General features: G+C 39.8%; 4 protein-coding genes across 8 annotated transcripts; 2 read left to right on the top strand and 2 right to left on the bottom strand.

Annotated features, from left to right (window-relative positions):
- The first annotated feature begins 405 nt into the window (after positions 1 to 405).
- Positions 406 to 4352, top strand: LOC116188982 (putative L-ascorbate peroxidase 6). Of its 3 annotated transcripts, XR_004152289.1 has the most exons (7): positions 406 to 1410; positions 1594 to 1769; positions 1847 to 1943; positions 2102 to 2185; positions 2442 to 2571; positions 3419 to 3487; positions 3701 to 4352. XR_004152289.1 is itself a non-coding variant. In XM_031518447.1 (6 exons), exons 3-6 carry the CDS (start codon positions 1861 to 1863, stop codon positions 3434 to 3436), a joined length of 315 nt encoding a protein of 104 aa, XP_031374307.1. In that variant the 5' UTR covers positions 424 to 1300; positions 1594 to 1769; positions 1847 to 1860; the 3' UTR covers positions 3437 to 3579. The 3 variants fall into 3 exon arrangements, 2 of the variants coding, with proteins under 2 accessions (XP_031374307.1, XP_031374306.1); XM_031518447.1 differs by lacking the exon at positions 3701 to 4352 and having other exon boundaries at positions 424 to 1300; positions 3419 to 3579; XM_031518446.1 differs by lacking the exon at positions 3701 to 4352 and having other exon boundaries at positions 424 to 1410; positions 3419 to 3579.
- On the bottom strand, positions 4186 to 7422 carry LOC116188980 (eukaryotic translation initiation factor 2 subunit beta). Of its 2 annotated transcripts, none has more exons than XM_031518441.1 (10): positions 7250 to 7422; positions 7050 to 7144; positions 6698 to 6806; positions 6547 to 6602; positions 6357 to 6411; positions 6173 to 6285; positions 5870 to 6015; positions 5547 to 5689; positions 4598 to 4683; positions 4186 to 4474 (listed from the first exon to the last, which is right to left on the bottom strand). In XM_031518441.1, exons 2-10 carry the CDS (start codon positions 7092 to 7094, stop codon positions 4397 to 4399), a joined length of 831 nt encoding a protein of 276 aa, XP_031374301.1. In that variant the 5' UTR covers positions 7095 to 7144; positions 7250 to 7422; the 3' UTR covers positions 4186 to 4396. The 2 variants fall into 2 exon arrangements, with proteins under 2 accessions (XP_031374301.1, XP_031374302.1); XM_031518442.1 differs by having other exon boundaries at positions 6194 to 6285; positions 7250 to 7421.
- Positions 7395 to 13219, bottom strand: LOC116188981 (galacturonokinase-like). The gene is made up of 10 exons (XM_031518445.1): positions 13163 to 13219; positions 12599 to 12688; positions 12058 to 12293; positions 11383 to 11527; positions 11050 to 11093; positions 10803 to 10956; positions 9742 to 9821; positions 8663 to 8762; positions 7986 to 8068; positions 7395 to 7448 (listed from the first exon to the last, which is right to left on the bottom strand). The coding sequence occupies exons 4-9, from the start codon at positions 11434 to 11436 to the stop codon at positions 8063 to 8065; spliced, it is 438 nt and encodes a 145-aa protein (XP_031374305.1). The 5' UTR covers positions 11437 to 11527; positions 12058 to 12293; positions 12599 to 12688; positions 13163 to 13219; the 3' UTR covers positions 7395 to 7448; positions 7986 to 8062.
- A 2653-nt stretch (positions 13220 to 15872) lies between these two features.
- On the top strand, positions 15873 to 21449 carry LOC116188978 (disease resistance protein At4g27190-like). Of its 2 annotated transcripts, none has more exons than XM_031518438.1 (3): positions 15873 to 16147; positions 16795 to 16935; positions 17123 to 21449. In XM_031518438.1, the coding sequence occupies exon 3, from the start codon at positions 17141 to 17143 to the stop codon at positions 20903 to 20905; it is 3765 nt and encodes a 1254-aa protein (XP_031374298.1). In that variant the 5' UTR covers positions 15873 to 16147; positions 16795 to 16935; positions 17123 to 17140; the 3' UTR covers positions 20906 to 21449. The 2 variants fall into 2 exon arrangements, with proteins under 2 accessions (XP_031374298.1, XP_031374299.1); XM_031518439.1 differs by having other exon boundaries at positions 17109 to 21449.
- The last annotated feature ends 623 nt before the right edge of the window (positions 21450 to 22072 follow it).

Here is a 22072-nt window from a genome sequence, read left to right as displayed (position 1 = left end):
TATAGAAGTGCTTAAGGGACCATTTTGCAAAAATTAAGTGCTATTAGGCAAGTTGAAGCTCAATGCCGGTTTTGATCAGCCAATTAGGGAGAGGAATTAGTCAAAAATTGTACAAATCAAGTTGGCTTTGAAGAAGATTGAAGCAAAGTGCAAATTGGTGGCTTGAATCTTGAAAAAATCGGCAACAAAGGGGGAAGTCGGCTGATTTGTTGGCTGCCAACTTGGTTTGGTAGGGCCTACGCAGTTTGATGGTGGGTAGGGTGGCTGAGGTGGGTCCCACTTGGTTCGGGGTTAGGTTGGCGAATTTTCCATTATTTATTACTTATTCTTGTACTCGTCCCCTATTCTTTTCTTAGACGAAAAATTTTGTCTAAGAATAAAAAATGTGTGGGGAAATGCCCGGCTTTGTAAGTGCAAGGGTTGCTCGACTTTCTAATAGTGCGAGGGACTACTCGGCTTTTGAGGGACACCATCCCTTTGAATTTGTGGGGATGCCCGGCTTTTATAGGTGCGTGGCTGCTCTTTTAGAGCAGGGTTTGCCGGGCATTTGTAGTCACCGTGGTCGCTCTCATAGAACAGGGTTTGCCTAGGTTTTATAGTGCGGGCGACTACCTGGCTTTTGACGGACGCCTTTCCTTTTTGTGGTGGGCTGCTCTTATATAGAGCAGGGTTTGCCTAGCTGATATAGTGCAGGGGACTACATGAGCAACCTTGTCCTTTTTGTATGGGTGGCATGTTTCACTTACCTAGATACGACTTTAGAAGCCCTTGTTCTTTTTCACATTTGATCGACCAAACATTGTTAGCCTAAAATGGGAAGCAAAATCCTAAATAATAATACCAGGAAAAAAGAGAGAGAGAGATGACGACAACGACGACAACGACGACGACGACGACGATGGATCCGTTTTGGATTTGATTCGCCCGCCGCCTTCCTTCATTCAACCCCAAGAATATCTCTCACTTGTCCCTCCGACCCCCCATCCCCCCAAATCGATCCGGTTGACTCCTCAATATGTCAATTTGACCGCCGCTTCCGTTATATCCGCGTGTTTTCCTCTGAGCTCCTGTTTGAATTGATTGTTCCATGGTGCTTTTATTGATCTCCTTTAGCCTCTAACTGTCTCTGATTTGAGCTCAAGTTTCGTTCCCCCCCCCCTACCTATCTGTTACGATGTATTCCTGTCGGTCGTTGACTCGGATGCGGTGTTGAATGACTCGGCCCACGATCCACTGCGAATCGAGCTGCATTGTGCACGCCTGGCCTACTGCGATGGAGGGAAAGATGGGATTTTGCTCGGTATTGTCTTTGTTTTGGTGGGGTTCTTTGTTTATCAATGAACAAGGGGGGGACATTGACTAAATAACTACAGAAGGAATCATCCTGATGAGCAGCACCCTTTGAAAAACGTAATCAGAGGGATCTTATATTAATTCCTGTTGCACTTCATCTTTTAGCCATTGTTTCTTTGTTTACTTGGCTAAAGTGGCATTTAATTTTTTAAATTTTTTTTTTTTTTTTACTATAGGTTCATGCATATTCTGTTATCGAAGTACCGTCTGCTAAATTCTTCATATGCTCTGAAATCTCAGGTGGCATGAATGGGTCAATAGTTTATGAACTTCACAGGCCTGAAAATGCTGGACTAAAGAAATCTCTCGTACTATTGCTTTCTTTAGCTTTTTCCCCATAGTTACATTCCTGAATTCAAATTCCTTTACAACGGTTCTGGAGAAAGCTAAGACTGAAGTGGATGCAAAACAACAAGGTAATAAAAACTTAGATTATCTTGTAGACGAAAGAATTTCTAATGGCTTACTGACTGACTATGTGATCGGCTACCAGTTTCCTGGGCGGACATGATTGCTGTCGCTGGAGCTGAAGCAATTTCAATTTGTGGTGGTCCTACTATCCCTGTTACACTAGGCCGGCTTGATTCTCTGTGAGAGGTTAATTTGGGTATGATAAAACTTTCAGAATCTCAAAGCAGTGTGTAATTACTAGTTTGCCATCCGTACGATACAACAACGCCCAGGAAGTAATAATACTATCTTTCTTTTTTTCTCTTTTTTCTGTCGCTGTTTTTTTCTCTCTCTACAGGGACCCTGATTCTCCTGGAAGACTCCCTCAAGAATCTCTGGATGCCTCCGCTTTAAAGCAGTGCTTTCAGATGAAGGGCATATCGTAAGTTCATGTTCGAAATTACTTTCAGACGTGATGCTTGTTCATTCTCCCCATGTTTCTGCTCCTCCATTTTCTCATTCATTGTACAACGAGGTTTTATTTTCTGTAAATGTATTCACTATTATGAAGCCTGTAGTTCCTAATGGTCCTTGAGTCGTAAATCTGGGTATCGGTCCTAATTGACTTTCATATTAATGTTTCCAGACATTTATTTTATATTAATCACTCTAAACTTGGTTTTGTCCTTTGCTCTCAGGACTCAGGAACTCGTTGCGTTGCGTTGTCTGGAGCGCATCATACGCTTGGTGATAAAGGCTTTGGCAATCCAAATGTTTTCGACAATTCCTACTACAAGATTCTTCTCGAGAAGCCATGGTCGTCTGCAGGTAAAGGGTTAAGATGTTCTACCAGAACTTTGAATGATATTCATATTGGTCAGCGCTTGGATTGAGGTGGGTCCAATTACAAGTTTTATACAGAAAGGCGTTAAAAATTTATATCAGCAATAAGATTTTCCAGTTCAGATCCAAGTTCATTGAAAGAATTGGCTTGTTCATTCCCGTTCACATTTGTTTTGTGTGTCTACATTTGTTTCCAAGAACCAGACTGGTGATCTGCCAATTACTGGTCTAACTGTTCTATTCCTGATCCTAGCCAAATTGGTTGGGTCTGACAACTATATATATATATATATATATATGTTCCTTGATGGAGGGAGGGGCCATTCATCATCTGGCTTCATCCTAGCGCCTCCCTAGACAATTAATATTTGGAGGTCAAATGCTTAGCTATTCCACTATCGTCTAGACAGGGGAAGAGGGTTAGTCTGGGGCTTAATGAATGGAGGATCGTAATAAAAGTTGCTTTCAGACAGACAGGTACCAATGAGTTTGAGGCGAATATTCTTCACGGAACTAAGGAATGACTTTTCTTTTGATAAAGAAAAGGTTTCTCAAGAGGATGCCCTTTCAGAAACAAAAGCATTCTGGAGCGTTTATGGGTTAATTCAGAAACCTGAACTTTGCTGGTGCTAATCAAATTCTAGCACCGTTCTTTTTAAAAAAATAAAATAAAAAATTCTTGACAAGTCTCTTAACACTGTAAATAATAATATTTAAGAGCCAACTATAAAAGAGAATAACTGAATCTTGGTTTCTCTGACCTGAATGTCCTGCATGATTTGCTAACTCAACTAACCAAAATATTCCCCCGTTAAATGATCTTGTCCTGCAGCTGGAATGTCGAGCATGATTGGACTCCCTTCAGATCGTACACTTGCCGAGGACAACGAATGCTTAAGAGGTTACTGAATCTTAACTCATGTATTCACTGGTTCTCATTCTGCTATTATTATATATAGGAGGCCCAACAGATAATGCAAGGGGATTACGATATCGGGCTCAGTTAATATGTGTTGCTCTAAATAATGTGACAGTGTGTGTACAGATTATAGATAAAATGTTTGAAAACCAGGATCGCTGCAGCCAGTTTGAAGTTTGCCTTTGTACTTTTTAGAATGAAAATCCGTAAAACAATTTCGAAACCTCCTTTCGATGAGAGCATTTCGCAAAGAGCATCACTCATCTTCTACACGACACGCGGGGGAAAATGCATTGAGAATTAGAACCACCGCCCAACAGGGTTGCCTTCAGATGGTCTTTGAGATGGACTCCCGACGTATTCAACCCTTCCAGGGGACCCTTGAGCAGAAACCAATGCCAGATCTTGTGTACGCAAAGGTAGGCACGCAATCTTGCCCTGCTCTTTATCATTTATGATTGTCAGCAAATTACCTGTCCCCTTCGATTTCCTGTCCCGTCCTATCCACCACCAAACACGACAAGAATCCCTATCATACGTACCATAAAGAGTCTCGCCCCTATTCGTGTCAAATCAAAATCTAAATTGTCCTCTTCTAAACATCGATTCAAAAATCTTAAGTTTGAAACACCCAGTTATGCCGCCGTAAACATAATTTTGCAAAATCCAATAAGGACTCATTGATCAAAACATTATCATTCTTCTCTGCATGTAAAATGTCAAAAACTAAGGATGTTCAATATTATCATTCATGGAAAACATTCAAGCCTCATACCAGGACTTCTAAAAGTACCCACAAAACATAACTTTTGACAGCAAAGAGTAGGTAGTAGAGCCAACACATGAAGACTCATGTAACTCAGAACATTGTAGGCAGAGTAACGGGACACATCATGTCCCTGCGTTCCTACGTCCCACACGAGCAACGAACCCTGCTTTGATTGGAGCAACCGATCGTCCAGAACCACACTGCAAAATGGGAAAAAGATGCCATTCAGAAATCATAACTACTTAGATAATACTACCATCCAAAACCATGAAATTAACACGGAAGAAACAGTATAGTGAGGGTATAGTGGATTTAGATCTCACCTTCTCACATCTGAGGAAGAAGAGACGATTCTCCTTGGAGAGTATAGTGTCCGGACTTTTGCAGCCAAGACAGATAACATATTCATCTGGTTGTTCAAAAGATAAAAGAGTACACGGTTAAGATAAAGTAATGCTAGAGGTATGCCTGCACTGTGTACGATCATGAAACAAAATAAATATATATATATATATATATTTTTTTTTTTTTTTGTTAAATTCATTTTCACAATACATAAAATTGATATTCGAGGCTTCGAGCTCAGTTCAAAATATATAATAGACATTCTATATTAGGTAAGTAATTTATAATGTTAATTATACAGTATAAGAGAATAAATTGACTTAATATTAAGAATAAAAACCTGATAAGTTGCTCCTTCTGGGGAAAGCAATCGATGGTCAAACCATAGGAGAGGGAAAAGAATGAAAACAACAGAGGCACGTGACAGCACATGGGAAAAAAGGTTGGTGGGTAGTTTTTTGAAAAAAAAATTATTTCAACCCAATATAAATGGCTCTTATTTATTTTTGTACATCTAATAAGGGCTATTTGGGAAAGACAGAGGGACTAAAGTGGGGTCTCCCTTTATAATAGTATAGATTATGCCTACAATAAATTCAAACTCAGTAAGAATTTACTCTGAGCAAGCACTAAAGGCAGGAATAGCTATGCATGAAACCATGCTGTTCTTAAAATAAAAGTGATAACAATCAGTTCAATTTCTACTTTCATTGCCAAACTAGTGTAAATTTGTTTATAAATATATCAAACTCCACTACTCAGCTCTCCCATCTAAGCTAGGGGTTCTGGGTCCATGACCTTACCGTTTGGCAAAGATTGACATTGCATCACAGACAGTGCTACATTTCCATTGAATTGGAATTGCCCAATTATCACTCGCCCACAAAAGTAATAATATTGAAACCAGCTTACAGCAAAGTTACTTACTGATATATCGCCGCAGAATTCCTTCGAAGTTCTTTGGAGCAAACCTCCCTTTAACCACCAAACGTTGCTGACCATCAAGTGATCCACTGGTTCCCAACTCTGCCAGCAAGAAAGCCTGGACATGGTCAGGCTGCCGGTGCATCCTAAAATTGATGTCAAGTATAAGGACATTCAAAATCATATGCATATTAAAAGCCTTAACCACCAGTAACAGAAACACACAAAATAATAATAATAATAGTAAATTAAAAAATAAAAATAAAAGAGGGTTTGACATTGGAGCCAAAAAGAAATAAAAGTTTGTAGAAGTAGGGCTCACTCACGTCTTGCAAAGATCCATGAAATTTACGAAGACAGTTTTCTTGGTGCCCTCCCGGAGTACCTGTGGGGGCCTCATAACTGTCCTACGCCTATCGCCTGCAAGCTCTGGGTTGTTCTCACGAAGAATGTTGAACACCCTTCCAAGAAGCTGCACAGACCAACAATTCGTGTCTTGGAGATACAATTTAAAAGATAAGAAATACCACAAAAATAACCACAGGATAGTACGTGACAGTCATACCACAAACTGAGAATTTGGGTATTTTTTATGTAGCATTGGGATTTACGAACACAATATTACTTAACTTAATGAAATATGCAGATACCTCCTCATACTTGTAGTCACGGTCACTCCCTTCCCAAGGATAAATTTGTTGTGGAACAGCTCCATCCGTGTCTTCGTCTTCGCCAGCATGATCTAGAAGGGCAAATGCAAATCAGCTATCATATAGCTCATTATTTGTAGAAATACACACTAAAATTTTTTACCATCCAAATCATCCCTTGGATCCTCATTCTCATCATTCAGTGCACTAGCCTCCACCTGCAAGCACAACGTAACACCATTATTTTACACTAAATTTCTTTCCATAAACTCTTCCATATCTAAAAAAGAGATGGAAAAAGAGAGAGAGAGAGAGAGAGAGAGAGAGATAGAACTTCCCAAACTAAAACTTACTGGTTTCTTTTTCTTCTTCTTCAAACCAGCAAAAGTACTATCCAGTCCATCAGTGACTGCAAGGACAAATGGTTAATGTACGGATAGGGTGCACATTCACATAGAGAAAGGAATTCTGAGAAATTAAGAGGAAAAAAAAAATTGCTCCAACCTGAAAGAGACTCTGTTTTCTCAGCAAGCTTGTCCACAGAATCATCAGCAAGGTCTGGCAGGACGTTCTTCTTCTTCTTCTTCTTCTTAGTCGGATCAAATGGTGCAAGCTACAGTGCATGAATATATATCAGTTAATCGCATAGTGCAACACCAGGAAAGGAGCTCAGCCAACAGATGCAGGCAGAGAGCCTATGGCCTCTCCTCAAACAAAGTTCTACTAACCAAACGCAAGGTCCCTATTTTCCAAATGGTAGAAAATGCGAGCCATGGCACTAACGAATCGAGCTTCCAGTGACATTAGATAATAGCAGCATCACCCATAAGTAGTGCACCAGAAAACGAAGTCTTACCTCTGGTACCTCATCCTTCACATCCTTCAATGTTTCGTCCGCCATGATTACTGTAGGTCCGGAGACAGAGACGGAGACACAGACGGAGGCTTCTTCTGCAAAGACAAACATCGCCAATCACTCAGATGGGTGGAATTAATCAACGAGCAATCAATCAGTGGACCAAGAATGGGCGGAATTAAAGGAGATTTCAAGCCTACCTGCTTCGGCTCAAGGGAGATCCGCAAGCTTCCGTCTCTCCTCCGACTCAATCCTACCGGCAGTGGAGTGGCGGAGATCAACACCGCAACACCAATCGACAGAAAAAATGAGAGAAATTGATGACAAAATGCCGCTGGAGCTCTGCTAGGGTTTCGGCTGTTCTTCCGAAAGGAAAATCTCGAGCTCTGCTGGGGGTTTCTGCAGAATTTATGGGATGGCATGTGATTGTAATTATTGAAAGAAGACGAGGGTGTTTTTGTCCTTTCACGTCCATTTCCGGATCCGGAAATCCCAATCCGGACCATGCTGGGCACCCGTATTCCGCATATAAACCGGATAATTCTTCCGGATCTGAATCTTCAATGGATTAAGATAAATATAGCTCAAATTGTTTCCTATTGTTATGAGGTGATGATAATTAAATAAATTGGTGATGACCTCGTACGGCAAGTGATCACCTCAACCATGATATTACTTAATTTTAATGAGCACACTAATGGCTAATAATTAACTTAATCTAGATTTATAAGTATCACTAGTTCTTATAATTACTAAAAGATTTTCTTCAGACATATAATTTATTTCATGGATATTAAACTGTACATTGATTTATTACCGCATATGCTAGTTTGGTTTACCCAATATTAATCATTTACGAGGGACAAAGTAGACGCAATATACACAGGGTTAAATACAAAACAAATTGAAAAAAGCAAAATGGAAGAGAAACCATACAGCAGAAGAAGTCTTGCAGCCTCTCTGCATTCTTCAACACGGCGATTATATCCAGGGTTAGTAGTTAAGGCTTTGCTTCAAGCCTGAGAAAGCCAATAATATTTTGAAACAAAAAATAAACACAACGATTAACTCAAATGGTTACATGATGAACCCCAAAGAGAGATTAACATGCTATCAAAACACGTGATGGATGGATATCTATTCCAGAATCTCATCCTGCTCTAGCTGGTCTAATGCATAAAGACGTAAATCACGTTCAAGTTTCAACAAATATTTGAACCTTTTGTCTTCTTGTATCCAGCTTTTTGGAAAGCAGAAAATTATCCACTCAAAAATCTGAGAAAATGAAATTATGGCCTGCCAGTACACATCCAGAATGATTCTGCTTACATAATACCATTAACGAGTATGTTGGAGGTCAATGGGAAAAATTACCTCACTAGCAAATATCTGGTGATCCTAAGCACGGCATATCCAGGCATTCAATTTTTAAAATTATAGTCTTCTACTTCATAAAAATGAGGGGAAAAAATGTAGGGAGAGTCCACATGCTCCTTGTAGCCAGCTTCAAAAGCTGATGGCATGTTTAATAAATTCATCTTAAAACCAGATAAGAGATAATTAGTTAGTTTCCTTAAAGTTGAAGAACTCGGAGTCAAGCTTCCGCACATTACCTTGCAATTCATATAAGTGAGACAACCATGGCTTGAAAGCAATATGGCAGACTGATCGAGTATACCATTTCTGAGACCCAAATACTCATTCTCAATAAGCCTGCGATGCATATGTGAAAAAGATTTAGAAGACTTAGGAAACAGCGTGCTTGTATTGACACTTGGTCTCATTAACAAAAGTCAGCTTAGAATTGAGAATATATATATTCGCAGATTCCTCATTGCACGGTATTTTGTATATTCATAAAGAGTTTGCTCCATGCCATTTGGATATGTCATGAATTACTGTAGGCTGGTGGTTGCATTATTGATGGCACGAGCTGTAAAGCAGGAAGTAGTTCTGCCAGTCCTCTAACCTGATAATTTACCATTTGAAATTTCATGGCATTACTATCCAGCCTCATAAGACCACGGGAAACGGAAATTGGTTCGACAAGATGCTTTTTAATTTTGTATTTGTTGCAGGCTTATAGGAACCTAATAAGGCTGATAAGAAGAACCTACACAGACACGTGAAGGGACAGATTAGATGTGTTGAAGCGATGAACGAATAAAATTTCTAACCATCCTCAGGGCTCCTTCAACTTGAAGTAATTGAATAAGGTGTTGAGCTTTATTTGAATCATTCAGGCTACTAATAATCAAATAAGCTACCAGAAAGAAAGGGCAATTCTTAAGTTCATGGCTGGTACAAAGTTGAAAACAGGCAATGAATTGAAGCTTTTCAGAAAGAGTTGAACTAAGATTACCAGTAGTTACAAATTCTTGATTCTTTAGCAGTATGTATTTGTTTAATAGTTTACTTCCTTTAGCATCCACACCTTGTTACATCCAACAGAAAATATTTGGTCAAGTAAAGCCACACCTGTTCTGACTTCCAGATAATTCATAGAATCCAAACTAATTATTTTAATGTTAAAACACATCTCAAGAACAATAAAAAACACCTTTTTATCAATAAATATTTCCTCAAACCTCTAAAATTCGTGGTCGTGTCCTAATTTAAAGACTTGAAATTATAATTAGTACCAGCATCCTAGTGATTTTGAATATATATCTACATATGTTATGGATGCTACCTGTCATACTCAATGTTTTCTGTGGGAGAAATGGACAAGTTATTTGCACTCTCAAAAGCCAGCAGATAGGCGATTCCAACCTGTCAAACATACTGCAATGAACATCAGTAGATAATAGAAAAAGAGAATATTACTCTTTGTACAGTCATATCGCATACAAAGTAAGCCTGGAACATATCACTTCGTACACAAAGGTCAGGCACACAGACTAATAGTCTGATGCAAGCTGGACGATGAAATATAAAGCTCCTCACCACACAGAGAAGACCAAGCAGGAATTCAACCATGTTCATAAATCGAATAGGTCGAAGGGAACTGGAGAACCCAAGTAGGAAATATTTACTTACTGCAGCAGAACCACATATATATCCTATTATACCCTGTAATGATCCACAACGGACGATATTCAACATGATTCAGATGCAGTTGAAACTTATCCAATGTCTGCAAAATGCTGGATGTCGTAGTCAGAATATAAAAAGATGAGCAAAGGTATATCTCAACATAAGGTCATTCAGAATTTTGAGAGAGTCAATAACTCATAGGGAACTATTAATAGGCAGAAAGTTTGCTTTTCTGCTGTTGCATTTGTTCACGATCCGGTTCTCTTCTTTCATTTTCTTTTCCTATCAGCTCCGATTTTCTTTTCTTTCCCCTCCTTTGTAATGTTATTCTCTCTATAGTAGCTGCAGGTGTAATTAATGAACTGATAACTTTCTTTATTATCCTTCGAGAGAAATAAGGGTAGGTGTATTTTATTCCTAGAATGGATAGCTACCAGCATTAGGATGATCACACAGGAAACTCACCAAAAAGTCACCATGCCAATAGAGGCTCTCCCAGATTCAACCTTTCCAGGTGAATCAACATTAAAATGATCTGTATTATGCCATTCATGCCCGTTATACAAAAAGCTGTTGCCCATACAAAGGAAAAAGTGCAGCTTGTACCCCGACTAGAATCGGAAAAATTATGGTAAGGACCTAGAGTATAATAAAGGGATTTCCACTTTCAAATAAATGACAAAAAAGAACACTAATATACGAATAAAGAACACTAACCCGAGAAAGGACATTTCCCCTACTTTGCAGCGCATATTGGGCTCCCCTAGCATAATTTCCCCAACACCATTCTTCTTTTGCTGTGGACGAACAATTCAAGCGGTTCTTTCTGCTTGCTTCTCTGGAATTTTTTGGGCGCCGAATTTCATCGACCCTAAACACAAGTATGTCAGTATATATTACATTATTGTGCAACCAGTAATTTGTAGGGAAAATAAAGGAAGAAGAAAAAGCAAACTTTCAATACCTGAACTTAACTTCTCCTTTGAACTGTTCCAAACGGAGATAAACCTAAAAGACAATTCCCGGGTTTTGATCAACAAAGCTGATCCACGTGGAAACTCGTTTCATGATTTAATCAGCATGACCCTCGCAAATTCAAATGCGAAACAGTATTTGCTCTCCCAGTTCCAAATCCTTACATTCAGATCTGCTCAGTACTTATACGAGACAGGACTGCTTGACGCTCAATTATCAATTAATGCAAGCTGTTTTACATAGATGTCCATTCCTTAACATAGAACCGAAAAACAGCTCCTCAATTATGAACAGGTATGGCAAAGAACACCTCAATCTTTACCTCGCCATCAGCAGATGGAACAAACCCGAGAAGTATTCCTTTGTTAATAGTCATTGCAGAAACAATTCCTCCCTGCAAAAACAGAGCACCTCCCCATCATCAATGAATACAGCACGCATCGATTTTGATCTCCGAACCTTATCTCCTGCAAGAATCCACACAACTATGTTTCTTCAAAATCAACTCGTCACTTAGAATCACTTAGAATATTAGATGAACTTGGAAAGGCTAGTCTCCTTGAATCACATAATGTTCCAGGTTATAGAGAGACGATGGTGAGGATGCATGATGTGCTTCGGGATATGGCATTGTACATCATGAATGCAAACGGCCCATGCATGGTGAGAGCTGGCTTGTCTCTCCAAGACGTGCCGGATGATGATGAATATTTTTGATGATGTGATGATATAAGAATTCAGCTCGAACTTTATGGATCTCGATTGGGGATTCAGCTTACAATTTTATTTTGTACATAAACGGATTCGTAGAATCAAAGTGAACAGTAGTTCAAAGCAGGAGGCATAGGAGAGGTTTTATTCAGTTGATGATTCGAGGAACTTGAACAGTAGGTATTACGTGTACACTTTAGATAACAAACAAATTCAATGGTGGATCAAAATCTAATGAAAGAATGGATGAATCTAAATAGCTATGGGAAAGTGCCGGTCAGATTACCCGAGCACAATCACCAGCTTCACAAATTAGTACTGTAGTGTCTGGGTTCAGATGGCCTGACAAATTGGGCTGGCACTTGGAATACTCCTTCTTTATGAATGACACAGCTTCAACTGCTCTCTCGGATTCTACAAATGCGAGGCAGCACCCTCTGAATCCGGCCCTGCTGAACCGAGCCCCATGTATGCCCGGAGCTTTCAAAAGAATCTCGTACAGCTGTATCAGTGGCTCGGCACCTCCAAAATGCAAAATGTAGTTGTCAGATTGTTTTCCCTTCCCTTTTTTTTTTTTTTTAAATATATATATCAGTTGTAGCACGAACAATCATCGATAAGAACAGTTTGCATTGCACCGGAAACAAAATACAACAACAGTACTGAATTGAACTCAGACAATATTATATATAGTACTTAACTCGTGATGTGCTGCTGAAATCATTCTTAGAGTTGAGATAAAGTTTCAGTTGTTTAGTACCAGCAGGACAAGCAGCTCCAACAAAGCGATGAACATATAAGTAAGGAGGTTGAGCCAGAGATTTTACCACATTCGTAGTTCTGAATGGAACTCAGACCCGAAGCTGAGATGAGCGCTCCAAATTCGTTCAAATCACCCGAAGCCCAAGCCTTAAGTCCTGCCATCAGTGTACCATCCGGTTGTAACTTCATTAGTTAAGAGTTTAATATATAAGCCAGACTGGCACGATACAAAGAGTATCTTTTGCAGGGAATCTACACAACTGGAAAGGTCAGGTTTTAAAATTTGCTGCACAAACAACATTATTATCAATAGCACGTACAAAACCAATTAACTTCAAAATATTGTTATTTTCAGAATCCAGCTTCAGAATTTCTTAAAGAGGCTGATACACAAGAAAATACTTTATTGTATCCAAGATAATCCGTCATCACCTTGATGATTTTGATTCTCTTTTCGGAGGTGCTTGGCTATATATGAAAATTCAAACAAGCACAATGTAGACAGCGAGACCAATTTCCAACATAAAAATCCAGATTTTCACTCATGGCAGGAAAAAGATAACATGTAAAATATCTACTTAGATTATTTTGTAGCTCCGTAATTATTGATATTCAACTAGCATGCATACCTTGTGAGCTTCATAAACTACCTCTGGATCAACTGTCTGGGGGAAAAAGAAGAAAGGAATAAGTGATTCAATTTTCTTATTAAAATGGATGAATCTCTGCACTCTGGCAGAAGGGTCAGATACTTACCGTTAGAGAGGACAGGTTCTTCTTCGCTATTACTAGAAGCACTGTAGAGCAAAAGACAAGGCATTATTATTTATATCGACAGATTTACTATCTGAATCTACAATGGATTAAGTGGTTTTTCTATGTTAACACACAGAAATTTGTTATTGTCATGATACTTTCAACAAAATAAATAAAAAAAAAGTCAAAAGTATCTCTTTAATTAATTTCGGCCAAGCTCCATAAATGAATACAAACTATTAATTAACAATGGTTGTGGGATACCGTGATCGATCCATGTATTTTGCAAATTGTCATGGTTTAACAGAATACTTAAAGAATCGGATCTTAATGAAGCAATATGTTTCACTTTTGTACATGTATTGGTCGGCTTTGATACTGATAATATGTTAGGCAGAAATGCATGCACAGAATAAAGGGATTTGAAAGGGAGAGATTTTAAAGGTGCTGTTATAGAATTTTATGAATAAAGTTAATAATAAAAATGAATTTTTTATGATGTGCATGAGATTTAAGGAGTCGGCTCATTTTTGCCTTCCCCCACAACGATCTATCTTCGGAGTCAACTCGTCACTTGAACGAGTTACGTGATCCCGAAATGCTACTATTACGGTAATGAAGGCAGACGTTCAAATTACTCGAAGCGACATAGAGGGACAATTTGGGAAGGAAGTGAAAATAGAAGGACTAGATATATCAACTTCCAATTCCTACTGAAAGAAAATACCATACGTATCGTGTACGGGTACAAAAGGCACGATCCAGACGGTAGATTCTCCCGGTGGGGGCCGCGCAAATGCGCCGCTGAGGCCAGAACGCGGAAGGAGGCATGCCGGTGGGCCCGCATGAGGAACATAGTGCGGTGCGGGCCCCACAGAGGAAAAAGTCAGAAATGACTGGTAGAGATAGATAAATATGGTAATATATCATAAATAGACAATTTATGAAAAAGAATAAAAAAATAAAAAAGAGAAAGGAAAAAGATAAAAAAAAAAAAAGGAAGTGAGAAGGCGAGGGGGGAATCCAAGAGTCGCTGTTGGAGGGAATGAGGTGGGTGGTGGGGTACGAACTTCTACGGTTGATTAGTTGTACGGTCCTGCACCGATACGGTCCTCGTTTATCCCCCATCGTACTAACTATTGACGGGCATGGACGCATTTTCATTTATGTAACCCTTTTTTTTTTTTGAGCTCTAATCCTATGACTCGAGGCGGGAAGCCGGGCCCGGTGATTCTTTCCGTTTCATTATCGCATTTTATTTTATATTATTATTATACAGAGAAATAATTTTGGGTCCGTCTCTTTGTGGGGCGAGTGGGTGGGGTTTTCCCACCCGTAGCCCCCACCATTCTTTTTTTTCTTTTTTGTAATTTTCCTTTTTTCTTTGATTTTAAATTTGATCAGCAAATGTTAATTCGACGGGCACATTAGACCTCACCATTGGGTACCACGTAATTCGATCGATGCATTATACCAAACGATTCGATCGTAAGGTCGACACATTACATTTTTTTAGTAATTCAAATTCGATCCCAATAAGTGTCCATGTAATTTGGTCAACATGTTATGCCAAATGTTTCGATCGTTTAGATTAAAACTTTATCCATTTTTAGTGCTTATGAATCTAACTCGGATAAAGTATCGCGTAATCAAGTCAACATGTTACGCCAAATTAACCAATCGTAATCCTTTTTATTTTTTAATTTTAATTTTTGTAATTTTACTTTTCCCCCTTTTCAGCATTTTTAAATCTAATCCGAATAATTCACGCATTATGTCAAAAGATACGATCATAAGGTCAATGCTTTACACCTTTTCAACATTTTCAGATCTGACCGCCATAAAATTTCACGTAATTCGATCAATGCATTACACCAAATTATCCGTTCGTTCGGTCGAAAATACCTATTCGGCGTTTACAAATCTAATTTAAGTAAGGTACGATATAATATGGTCAACGCATTATGTTAAATGATTCGATCATTATAATTGGACTATTCCCCAAAAATACATTTACCCCAACTTTTATTTAGAAAAATTAAAAGACATTTCATACTAGAAGTGCTAGATATACTAATTACGACATATGTAATAATCTTTTTCAAATTTTATCTTGTGAATGTGAAACCTTTCCCCTTTCCTTTTCTTTTATTTTCCTTCTTTTGTCCAATATTTTTAATTTTGGCTCGACAAGGTAGTGGTGTAATGTAATTAACCAACTGAGTCAAATGATCCCATTATTATAATTAACTAGTTATCTTATCATTTTACTTTGTTCTCTCTATCTATTTTATCTTTTTACGTCAAAGGGAGAGCTCTATTACACTACTGCGGAGGCACCACTTCACGGAGGACCACTTGATGAGCCGATTGACCGACTTAAATTTGAGCGGGTCATGTTGTAGAAAGTTATATGAAATGTTCATCATGTATTGATAGGTATACATTATTTTTCCTGTACTGGATTTTATTTTATTCTGATTAATCGTTTAAATTCATTTTCTTTTTCTTACATATAATGACTGAAAAATTCATATTGGTTGACAAATGTTTTGGTGGGAAGAGGATGTCGGGTGCCGGCCGGAATCTCTCGATTTTAAAACCAAACGAAGCCGAAATAGACTGACTCCTATTGACCCTTGCAGTTTCTTGTATTCTAGCTTCTGTTTGTTTTCTCACGCATGCTTTTGTGCTATGCCATACCAAGAAACCTGCAAATTAATTTCCTCTTTCCCGATTTCCATACACTAGAAGCAAACAGCTTCATCCATCCATCCATCCAGCAGCAGCGAATAATTGAGACAAATTGCTTCCGAAGAATCTCTCAGACCTGAATCGCTCTTGCTTCACTGAAACTTGTAAGCACTCGGCTCATAATTGGGAACTTGAGTGGAAACTTGTTTGTTTATTTTGATGTTGGGTTAATGAGACAAATTGTTTCTGTGGGGATGGATGAGGAAGGCCAGTTCTATCGATCTACATCTGATTAGAACCTGATCAGCTGGTGAAAGGGTATTATCAAGACCGTCCCACGATGGAAGATCAAACTTGCCCCAGCGGCATAGAATAGAATTATCTTTTCAGGGCAAACATGAAAAATGTGCTTAGCGAAACTTAGAATATTTAATGCCGAGTTTGATCCAAAAAAGAGTGAAGCAAAGAGTGGAATGAGATCTGTGTATTTTTCATGACATTTACATTTCTTCCTATCGTACATAGCCTTTAAGCGCCCAGAACTATTTGCTCCGACCACTCACTGTTCTACCTCTCATGGGAAGTGGGAGAGAACAGCGGAGGTTAAGAGTGTTAATTATGGTTTCCTGCCGGTATATCGTCTTTTTGACCATTTTAAGGGATTCGACCGTACTATGCCATCTGAGCCATTAAGTTCATTTTTATCATTGTCTGCAGTCTGTTTTCATCGGACTCCCACCAGTGTTCATTTTATACTTACTTTTACCGATTAGTATAATAATTACTGATCTAGTAGGCTTTCTATGTGCAGGGTGCCAGTCCACTTTGTTCAAACACTTCTGCTGTTTTGTGGTTAAAGTTGACACACACAACAAGAGTCGCAAAAAACCGGACCTTTGGTATTGAATACTAAGATCATCGCCAACCGACTGACCATCCGCAAAGGATACAGGTAATTCTAGATCAATGACAATCTTCTTTCCCGTAAGCATTTTCCCCCCCTTTTTGAAGACTTGCAGGTATTGGAGTAAACTTTTATAGCATATATTCTGCTGATGATTAGTTTCTAATTTCTATGCGCTTCATGCGCATGTATGTTGACATTAGATCATTGAGTAAGTCTAGATCTGTATTTGCAGAACCCTGCTGCAACTGACATGGGTAAACCGAAGCATTCGTGCTGGGATTATGTAACGTCGATACCCAATCCTGGTAATCCACATAAAAGGAGGTGGCAATGTAATTATTGCAACAAAGACTATGCGGGAGGGGCTTCAAGGATCAAGGTGCACTTGGGTTTAGCGACGGGCCAAGGAATCGAAGTTTGCCAGAAAGTCAAGGAAGGACAGATGAGTCAGGTGCCCGAGAATGGAACAAGCTCGGCTACAGAGAACGCAGAAGCCGCAGGTTTTTCAAGCAGTGGATTCATCTTTAATCAAGACAGCCAAAGTACTCCACTGCAAGCAAGTCCCAGTGGAATTCAGGGACCTGTAATGTCTATCGAAGCAGAAATGGATCTTCCAGTATATTCCCCAGAATCTGATCCGTCAATATGGGACTTGTCTACGCTCGAGGCTACCATGAAAGAATTTGCCGCTGCGATAGATTCTCAGCTACATGTTGATCCAGCTAACACTGTCCTGCAACAGAACAATGGCCAATATGTGCCTTCAAGTTTTCAAGTCAGTCCTGGGCAAGCCCTGGAGCAGCAAGACATGTCAGCTTCGGCCACAATCTGCGAGCTAGGGGTCAACATCGATGGAGAGAACTCAAGAGTACAATCTGGTTTGCTGCCAAATAGCCTTGACCTGCCAGAGGAATGCCACCACACTGATGCAATGCAAGTTGATCAAAATCCCCGCAGCGAGAGGGATCAAGGTATGTGTGCAGTGTTCCCTCAGCCTTCTACTGAATTGCCTCACGATAGGGGAGATTCAGGAGGAGATGCAATCCTAGTAACGGAGCTAGTGGGTCAAGAGTTTAAGAGAAGAGTCAATGAGATCTGGGACTATGTTAGGAAGGATGATGTCTTACGCATTGGCATCTATGGGATGGGGGGAGTGGGGAAAACCACAATTGTAAAGCACCTCTATAATAAAGTGTGTGCTAGTGCTGCATTTGAGGATGTATTTTGGGTCACCGCGTCAAGAGATTGCAGTATTCATGAGCTGCAAAACAAGATCGCCAAAGCACTTAAGGTTCTGGACCATTTCAAGGACGTTGATGAAGTGATGAGGCCGACATTGTTGTTCAACTATTTGAGCAAGAAAAGGAAAATTCTACTTATTTTAGATGATGTTTGGCAGCATTTTGAGCTTGTGGACATTGGGATTCCAGTGAAAAGAGATGGTGTTCAGCTGGTCCTAACAACACGATATCTTGATGTTTGCCAAAAGATGCTGTGTCAACCAAATATTGGAGTTCGACCTCTATCTGATGAAGAGGCATGGACTTTGTTTGCAAGGACGCTTGGCTCTGATGTTGTATCTCCTAGACAGGAACCTATCGCAAAGAATATCGTGAAGGAGTGTGGAGGTTTACCTCTTGCTATTGTCGTTATGGCGGGAAGCATGAGGGGAGTGGATAGTGATCATGGATGGGAAGATGCACTGGAAAAACTAAAACAACCAGAAACCTTGCAAGAAGACATGGCAGCAGGAGTTTTCCCGATTCTACAGCACAGTTATAACCACTTAGATGCAAAGAAGCAACAATTTCTTTTACGGTTTGCTCTATATCCTGAAGATGCTGCAGTCCTTAGAGAAGAACTGATAGAATTTTATATTGATGAGGGGGTGATTTGTGGGGATAGCCGGTGGAAGATGTACAATGAAGGCCACCGAATATTAGATGAACTTGACAAAGCTAGTCTCCTTGAATCACGTAATGTTCCAGGTTCTAGAGGGACGATGGTGAGGATGCATGATGTGCTTCGGGATATGGCATTGTACATCATGCATGCAAATGGCCCATGTATGGTGAGAGCTGGCTTGTCTCTCAAAGACGTGCCGGATGAGGATGAATGGATACCTAATCTTCACAAGGTCTCATTGATGAAGAACGAAATAGCAGTAATTCCATCCATATCACCATACTGTCCTCAACTTTCAACTCTGCTGATAAGCAATTGCAGCAGCCTGTGTGAAATCTCAGGATGTTTCTTCGAGCGGCTACAAGGATTGAAGGTTATTAACTTGAGTAGTTGCAGCATCAGAGAAGTTCCAAGATCTATCACGGAGTTAGAAAAGTTGAACGCACTAATACTCAGACAATGCGATCAATTATCTCTACTTCCTTCTTTGGCGAAGTTGACATCGCTGAGGAAGTTGGATCTCCGAGGGTGCAGAGGTATTAAAGTAGTACCAGATGGGTTGGAGATGTTGGCATATCTTATGTACCTTGACATAACAGGGACGGGGATTGAGAGGATACAAGATGGAGTGATAGGCAAATTGCTGAAGCTACAGGTCCTTCTAATGGGTTGGATTGAAGTGAAGGGGGAAGAAGTTGGGAAATTGAAGAAGTTGGAAGTACTCCAATGCCGTTTTCGAAATGCGAATGAGTTGAACAAGTACACACAGGCACAACACGTGACGATATTAAAGTCATACATTCTCCTCATAGGAGCTCGTACGGAGGGTTTTTATTGGAATAATAGAACTGCAAAGATGTTGAATTTCCATGGGTATAATTTGACTTGGATATGGAATATGAAAGTAATTATTTTGGGTGAAGGACATTACGCAGGAAAAACTTTCGATATCCCAATAGACGTTAAAAGACTGTGGATTGAGGGTGACAGTGGGGCGCGGGATATTTCCAGTTCTACAAGATCTGAGGTTCTGGAGGAGCTACACATATGCATGCAGAAGCTTGATAAGCTGTCGGCGCTGCAAGCGGGAGCGGGAGTGGGAGTGGGGGACAACAAGATCAGGAACTTGAACTTCCTTTCTTCGCCACCAGGAGGTCATTGCTTCGATCCCAAGAAGCTGGTGGTTCAGGACTGTCCAAAACTAAAGCATCTATTGGTGCCCGAACGTAACTGTGGTCTGCACCTTAAGAAATTAGAAGAGCTCAGGATATTGGAATGTCGGGAGCTGGAGAGTATAATCGGAGCAGAAGCAGCAGCAGAAGCACTGTCATCAACATCACCACTGCCACCTGATGCTTTCTCCCAGCTCCGTTCGATTTACATCAGACAGTGTTCAGAGATGAAGAATGTGGTGGGGCTTGAATGGCTTCCTCTTCTCCATAACCTCCAGAGTATTAGTATTGATTGCGCCTCCAATATGGAGGAGATAATAGCAATGCCATCCGTTTCCCCACCACCAGCACCACCTCTTCCAGTAGCCACGTCCACCTTGCAGCTTCCTCTCCTTACGAAAATATCTGTCTGGCAATGTCATAAGATGAAGAAGGTGCTAACTCTAGAGTTATTCATGCTCCTCCCCAACCTCCAAGAAATCAGCGTTGAAATATGTCAACAGATGAAGGAGGTGATTGGCGGCCAAGAATCAGAGGATGGACCGACCGCAAGCTCTAGCAGAGACATATACAGGCCTCCCTCCACATCGAGAAGGCTCCTAAGGTTAAATCTATATGATCTGCAGGAACTGGATAGCATATGCCGCTGGACTCCCATTCGCGATTTCATCCAGGTTCTTGTAATATTCTGCTGTCCGAAACTGAAGAGGATTCCAATGCTCGATGAGTTCCCACATTATCTTCCCCCTTCTCTCGAGAGGGTAGTGGCATATCCTTACGAATGGTGGGAAGCATTGGAGTGGGTCCACCCTGAGGCAAAGCTCGCTCTCGAGCCTTCTGTGGTTATCGGCACAGGCTACTGGATGAGCGAAATTTCTGTCCGGGAATGGCGGGAACGTCACCATGGCGAGACTGGCCAAGTTTCCCACATTATATGATCTGCAGGAAATGGATAGCATATGCCGCTGGACTCCCATTTGCGATTTCATCCAGGTTCTTGGAATATTCTGCTGTCCGAAACTGAAGAGGATTCCAATGCTCGATGAGTTCCCACATTAGCTTCCCCCTTTTCTCGAGAGGGTAGTTGCAGATCCTTACGAATGGTGGGAAGCATTGGAGTGGGTCCACCCTGAGACAAACCTGGCTCTCGAGCCTTCTGTGTTTATCGACACAGGCTACCTCAATGGACAAATTTCTGCCCGGGAATGGCGGGAACGTTACCATGGCGAGGGCGAAAGGAGAGGGCGGATCTGAGGACTATGAACAGTGGGAGTGGGAGGAGGATGGCGATGAATAGTGAACTGGAGGAGAGAGAGGGGGTGGGGCAAAATTGAAAAGGTCTTAAAAATTTGGGTCGTTTTTAAATTTTAAAAAGTTTGTAGTAAAGTTTGCAGGTGGTACGTAGAATTAATTCTTTCAAGTCAATTGTTCTTTTAATTGCAGATCGAACACTCTACTAATAAGAACTCGGCAGTTCATGTATTCGAGATTGAATAGTCTAGAAATCGTCTATTATCCCATCGACCATCTTGAGATATCGCGATGTGAGGCAGAGACGCCAGTGTTTTTTCAAGGATGAATAAGACTATACCAATCCTTTTTTTTCCCTTATTATTAATCATGTGGTAATATTTAAAATAAACACAGTTGAGCAAAAAAGTAAGATTTTAATTAAGCTTTAACATGGGCATATATATCTGTAATACATATATATATATATATATAGATGATAACCCGCACGATTCGTAGGATAGAAAAAAAATTAAAAGTCTTAATAATATATTTTAGTATATATCTAAAAAAATGTCTTTTCAATTAGTAGGATATATATATATATATATATATATATATAATCCTAATAAACAAAGACCAGAATATTAATAATTAATATCAAGTAGATCATCTCTTTATATTTGAAATTTGAAAAAACGTCAATATAAATTAATCACCTAACAAAAGTATGATCTACAAAAAAGTTATAATGAAAAATACTAATATAGATATTTTGATAGAAAAGATATAATAAAGACTACTTTTGATTATAAAAAGACAAAACAAAAGCTACATATATTCTACTAAATATACATTATAGACATTATACATTG

This window comes from Punica granatum, chromosome 8 (assembly GCF_007655135.1).
Source record: "Punica granatum isolate Tunisia-2019 chromosome 8, ASM765513v2, whole genome shotgun sequence".
In the NCBI taxonomy this organism is placed as follows: domain Eukaryota; kingdom Viridiplantae; phylum Streptophyta; class Magnoliopsida; order Myrtales; family Lythraceae; genus Punica; species Punica granatum.
This window is presented reverse-complemented; position numbering and strand designations above follow the sequence as displayed.

Excerpts from the sequence above, each read along its gene's own strand:
- LOC116188981 (XM_031518445.1), bottom strand. The coding sequence starts at position 11,436 with ATGACTATTAACAAAGGAATACTTCTCGGGTTTGTTCCATCTGCTGAT. Across the intron at positions 11,094-11,382 it reads TTCCATCTGCTGATGGCGAG|GTTTATCTCCGTTTGGAACA; the intron begins GTAAAGATTGAG and ends ATTGTCTTTTAG. Across the intron at positions 9,822-10,802 it reads GGGGAAATGTCCTTTCTCGG|GTTGGAATCGCCTATCTGCT; the intron begins GTTAGTGTTCTT and ends TATGTTTGACAG.
- LOC116188980 (XM_031518441.1), bottom strand. The coding sequence starts at position 7,094 with ATGGCGGACGAAACATTGAAGGATGTGAAGGATGAGGTACCAGAG. Across the intron at positions 6,603-6,697 it reads GAAAACAGAGTCTCTTTCAG|TCACTGATGGACTGGATAGT; the intron begins GTTGGAGCAATT and ends TTGTCCTTGCAG. Across the intron at positions 6,412-6,546 it reads AGAAGAAGAAAAAGAAACCA|GTGGAGGCTAGTGCACTGAA; the intron begins GTAAGTTTTAGT and ends TTGTGCTTGCAG.
- LOC116188982 (XM_031518447.1), top strand. The coding sequence starts at position 1,861 with ATGATTGCTGTCGCTGGAGCTGAAGCAATTTCAATTTGTGGTGGTCCT. Across the intron at positions 1,944-2,101 it reads CTAGGCCGGCTTGATTCTCT|GGACCCTGATTCTCCTGGAA; the intron begins GTGAGAGGTTAA and ends CTCTCTCTACAG. Across the intron at positions 2,186-2,441 it reads TTTCAGATGAAGGGCATATC|GACTCAGGAACTCGTTGCGT; the intron begins GTAAGTTCATGT and ends CTTTGCTCTCAG.
- LOC116188978 (XM_031518438.1), top strand. The coding sequence starts at position 17,141 with ATGGGTAAACCGAAGCATTCGTGCTGGGATTATGTAACGTCGATACCC.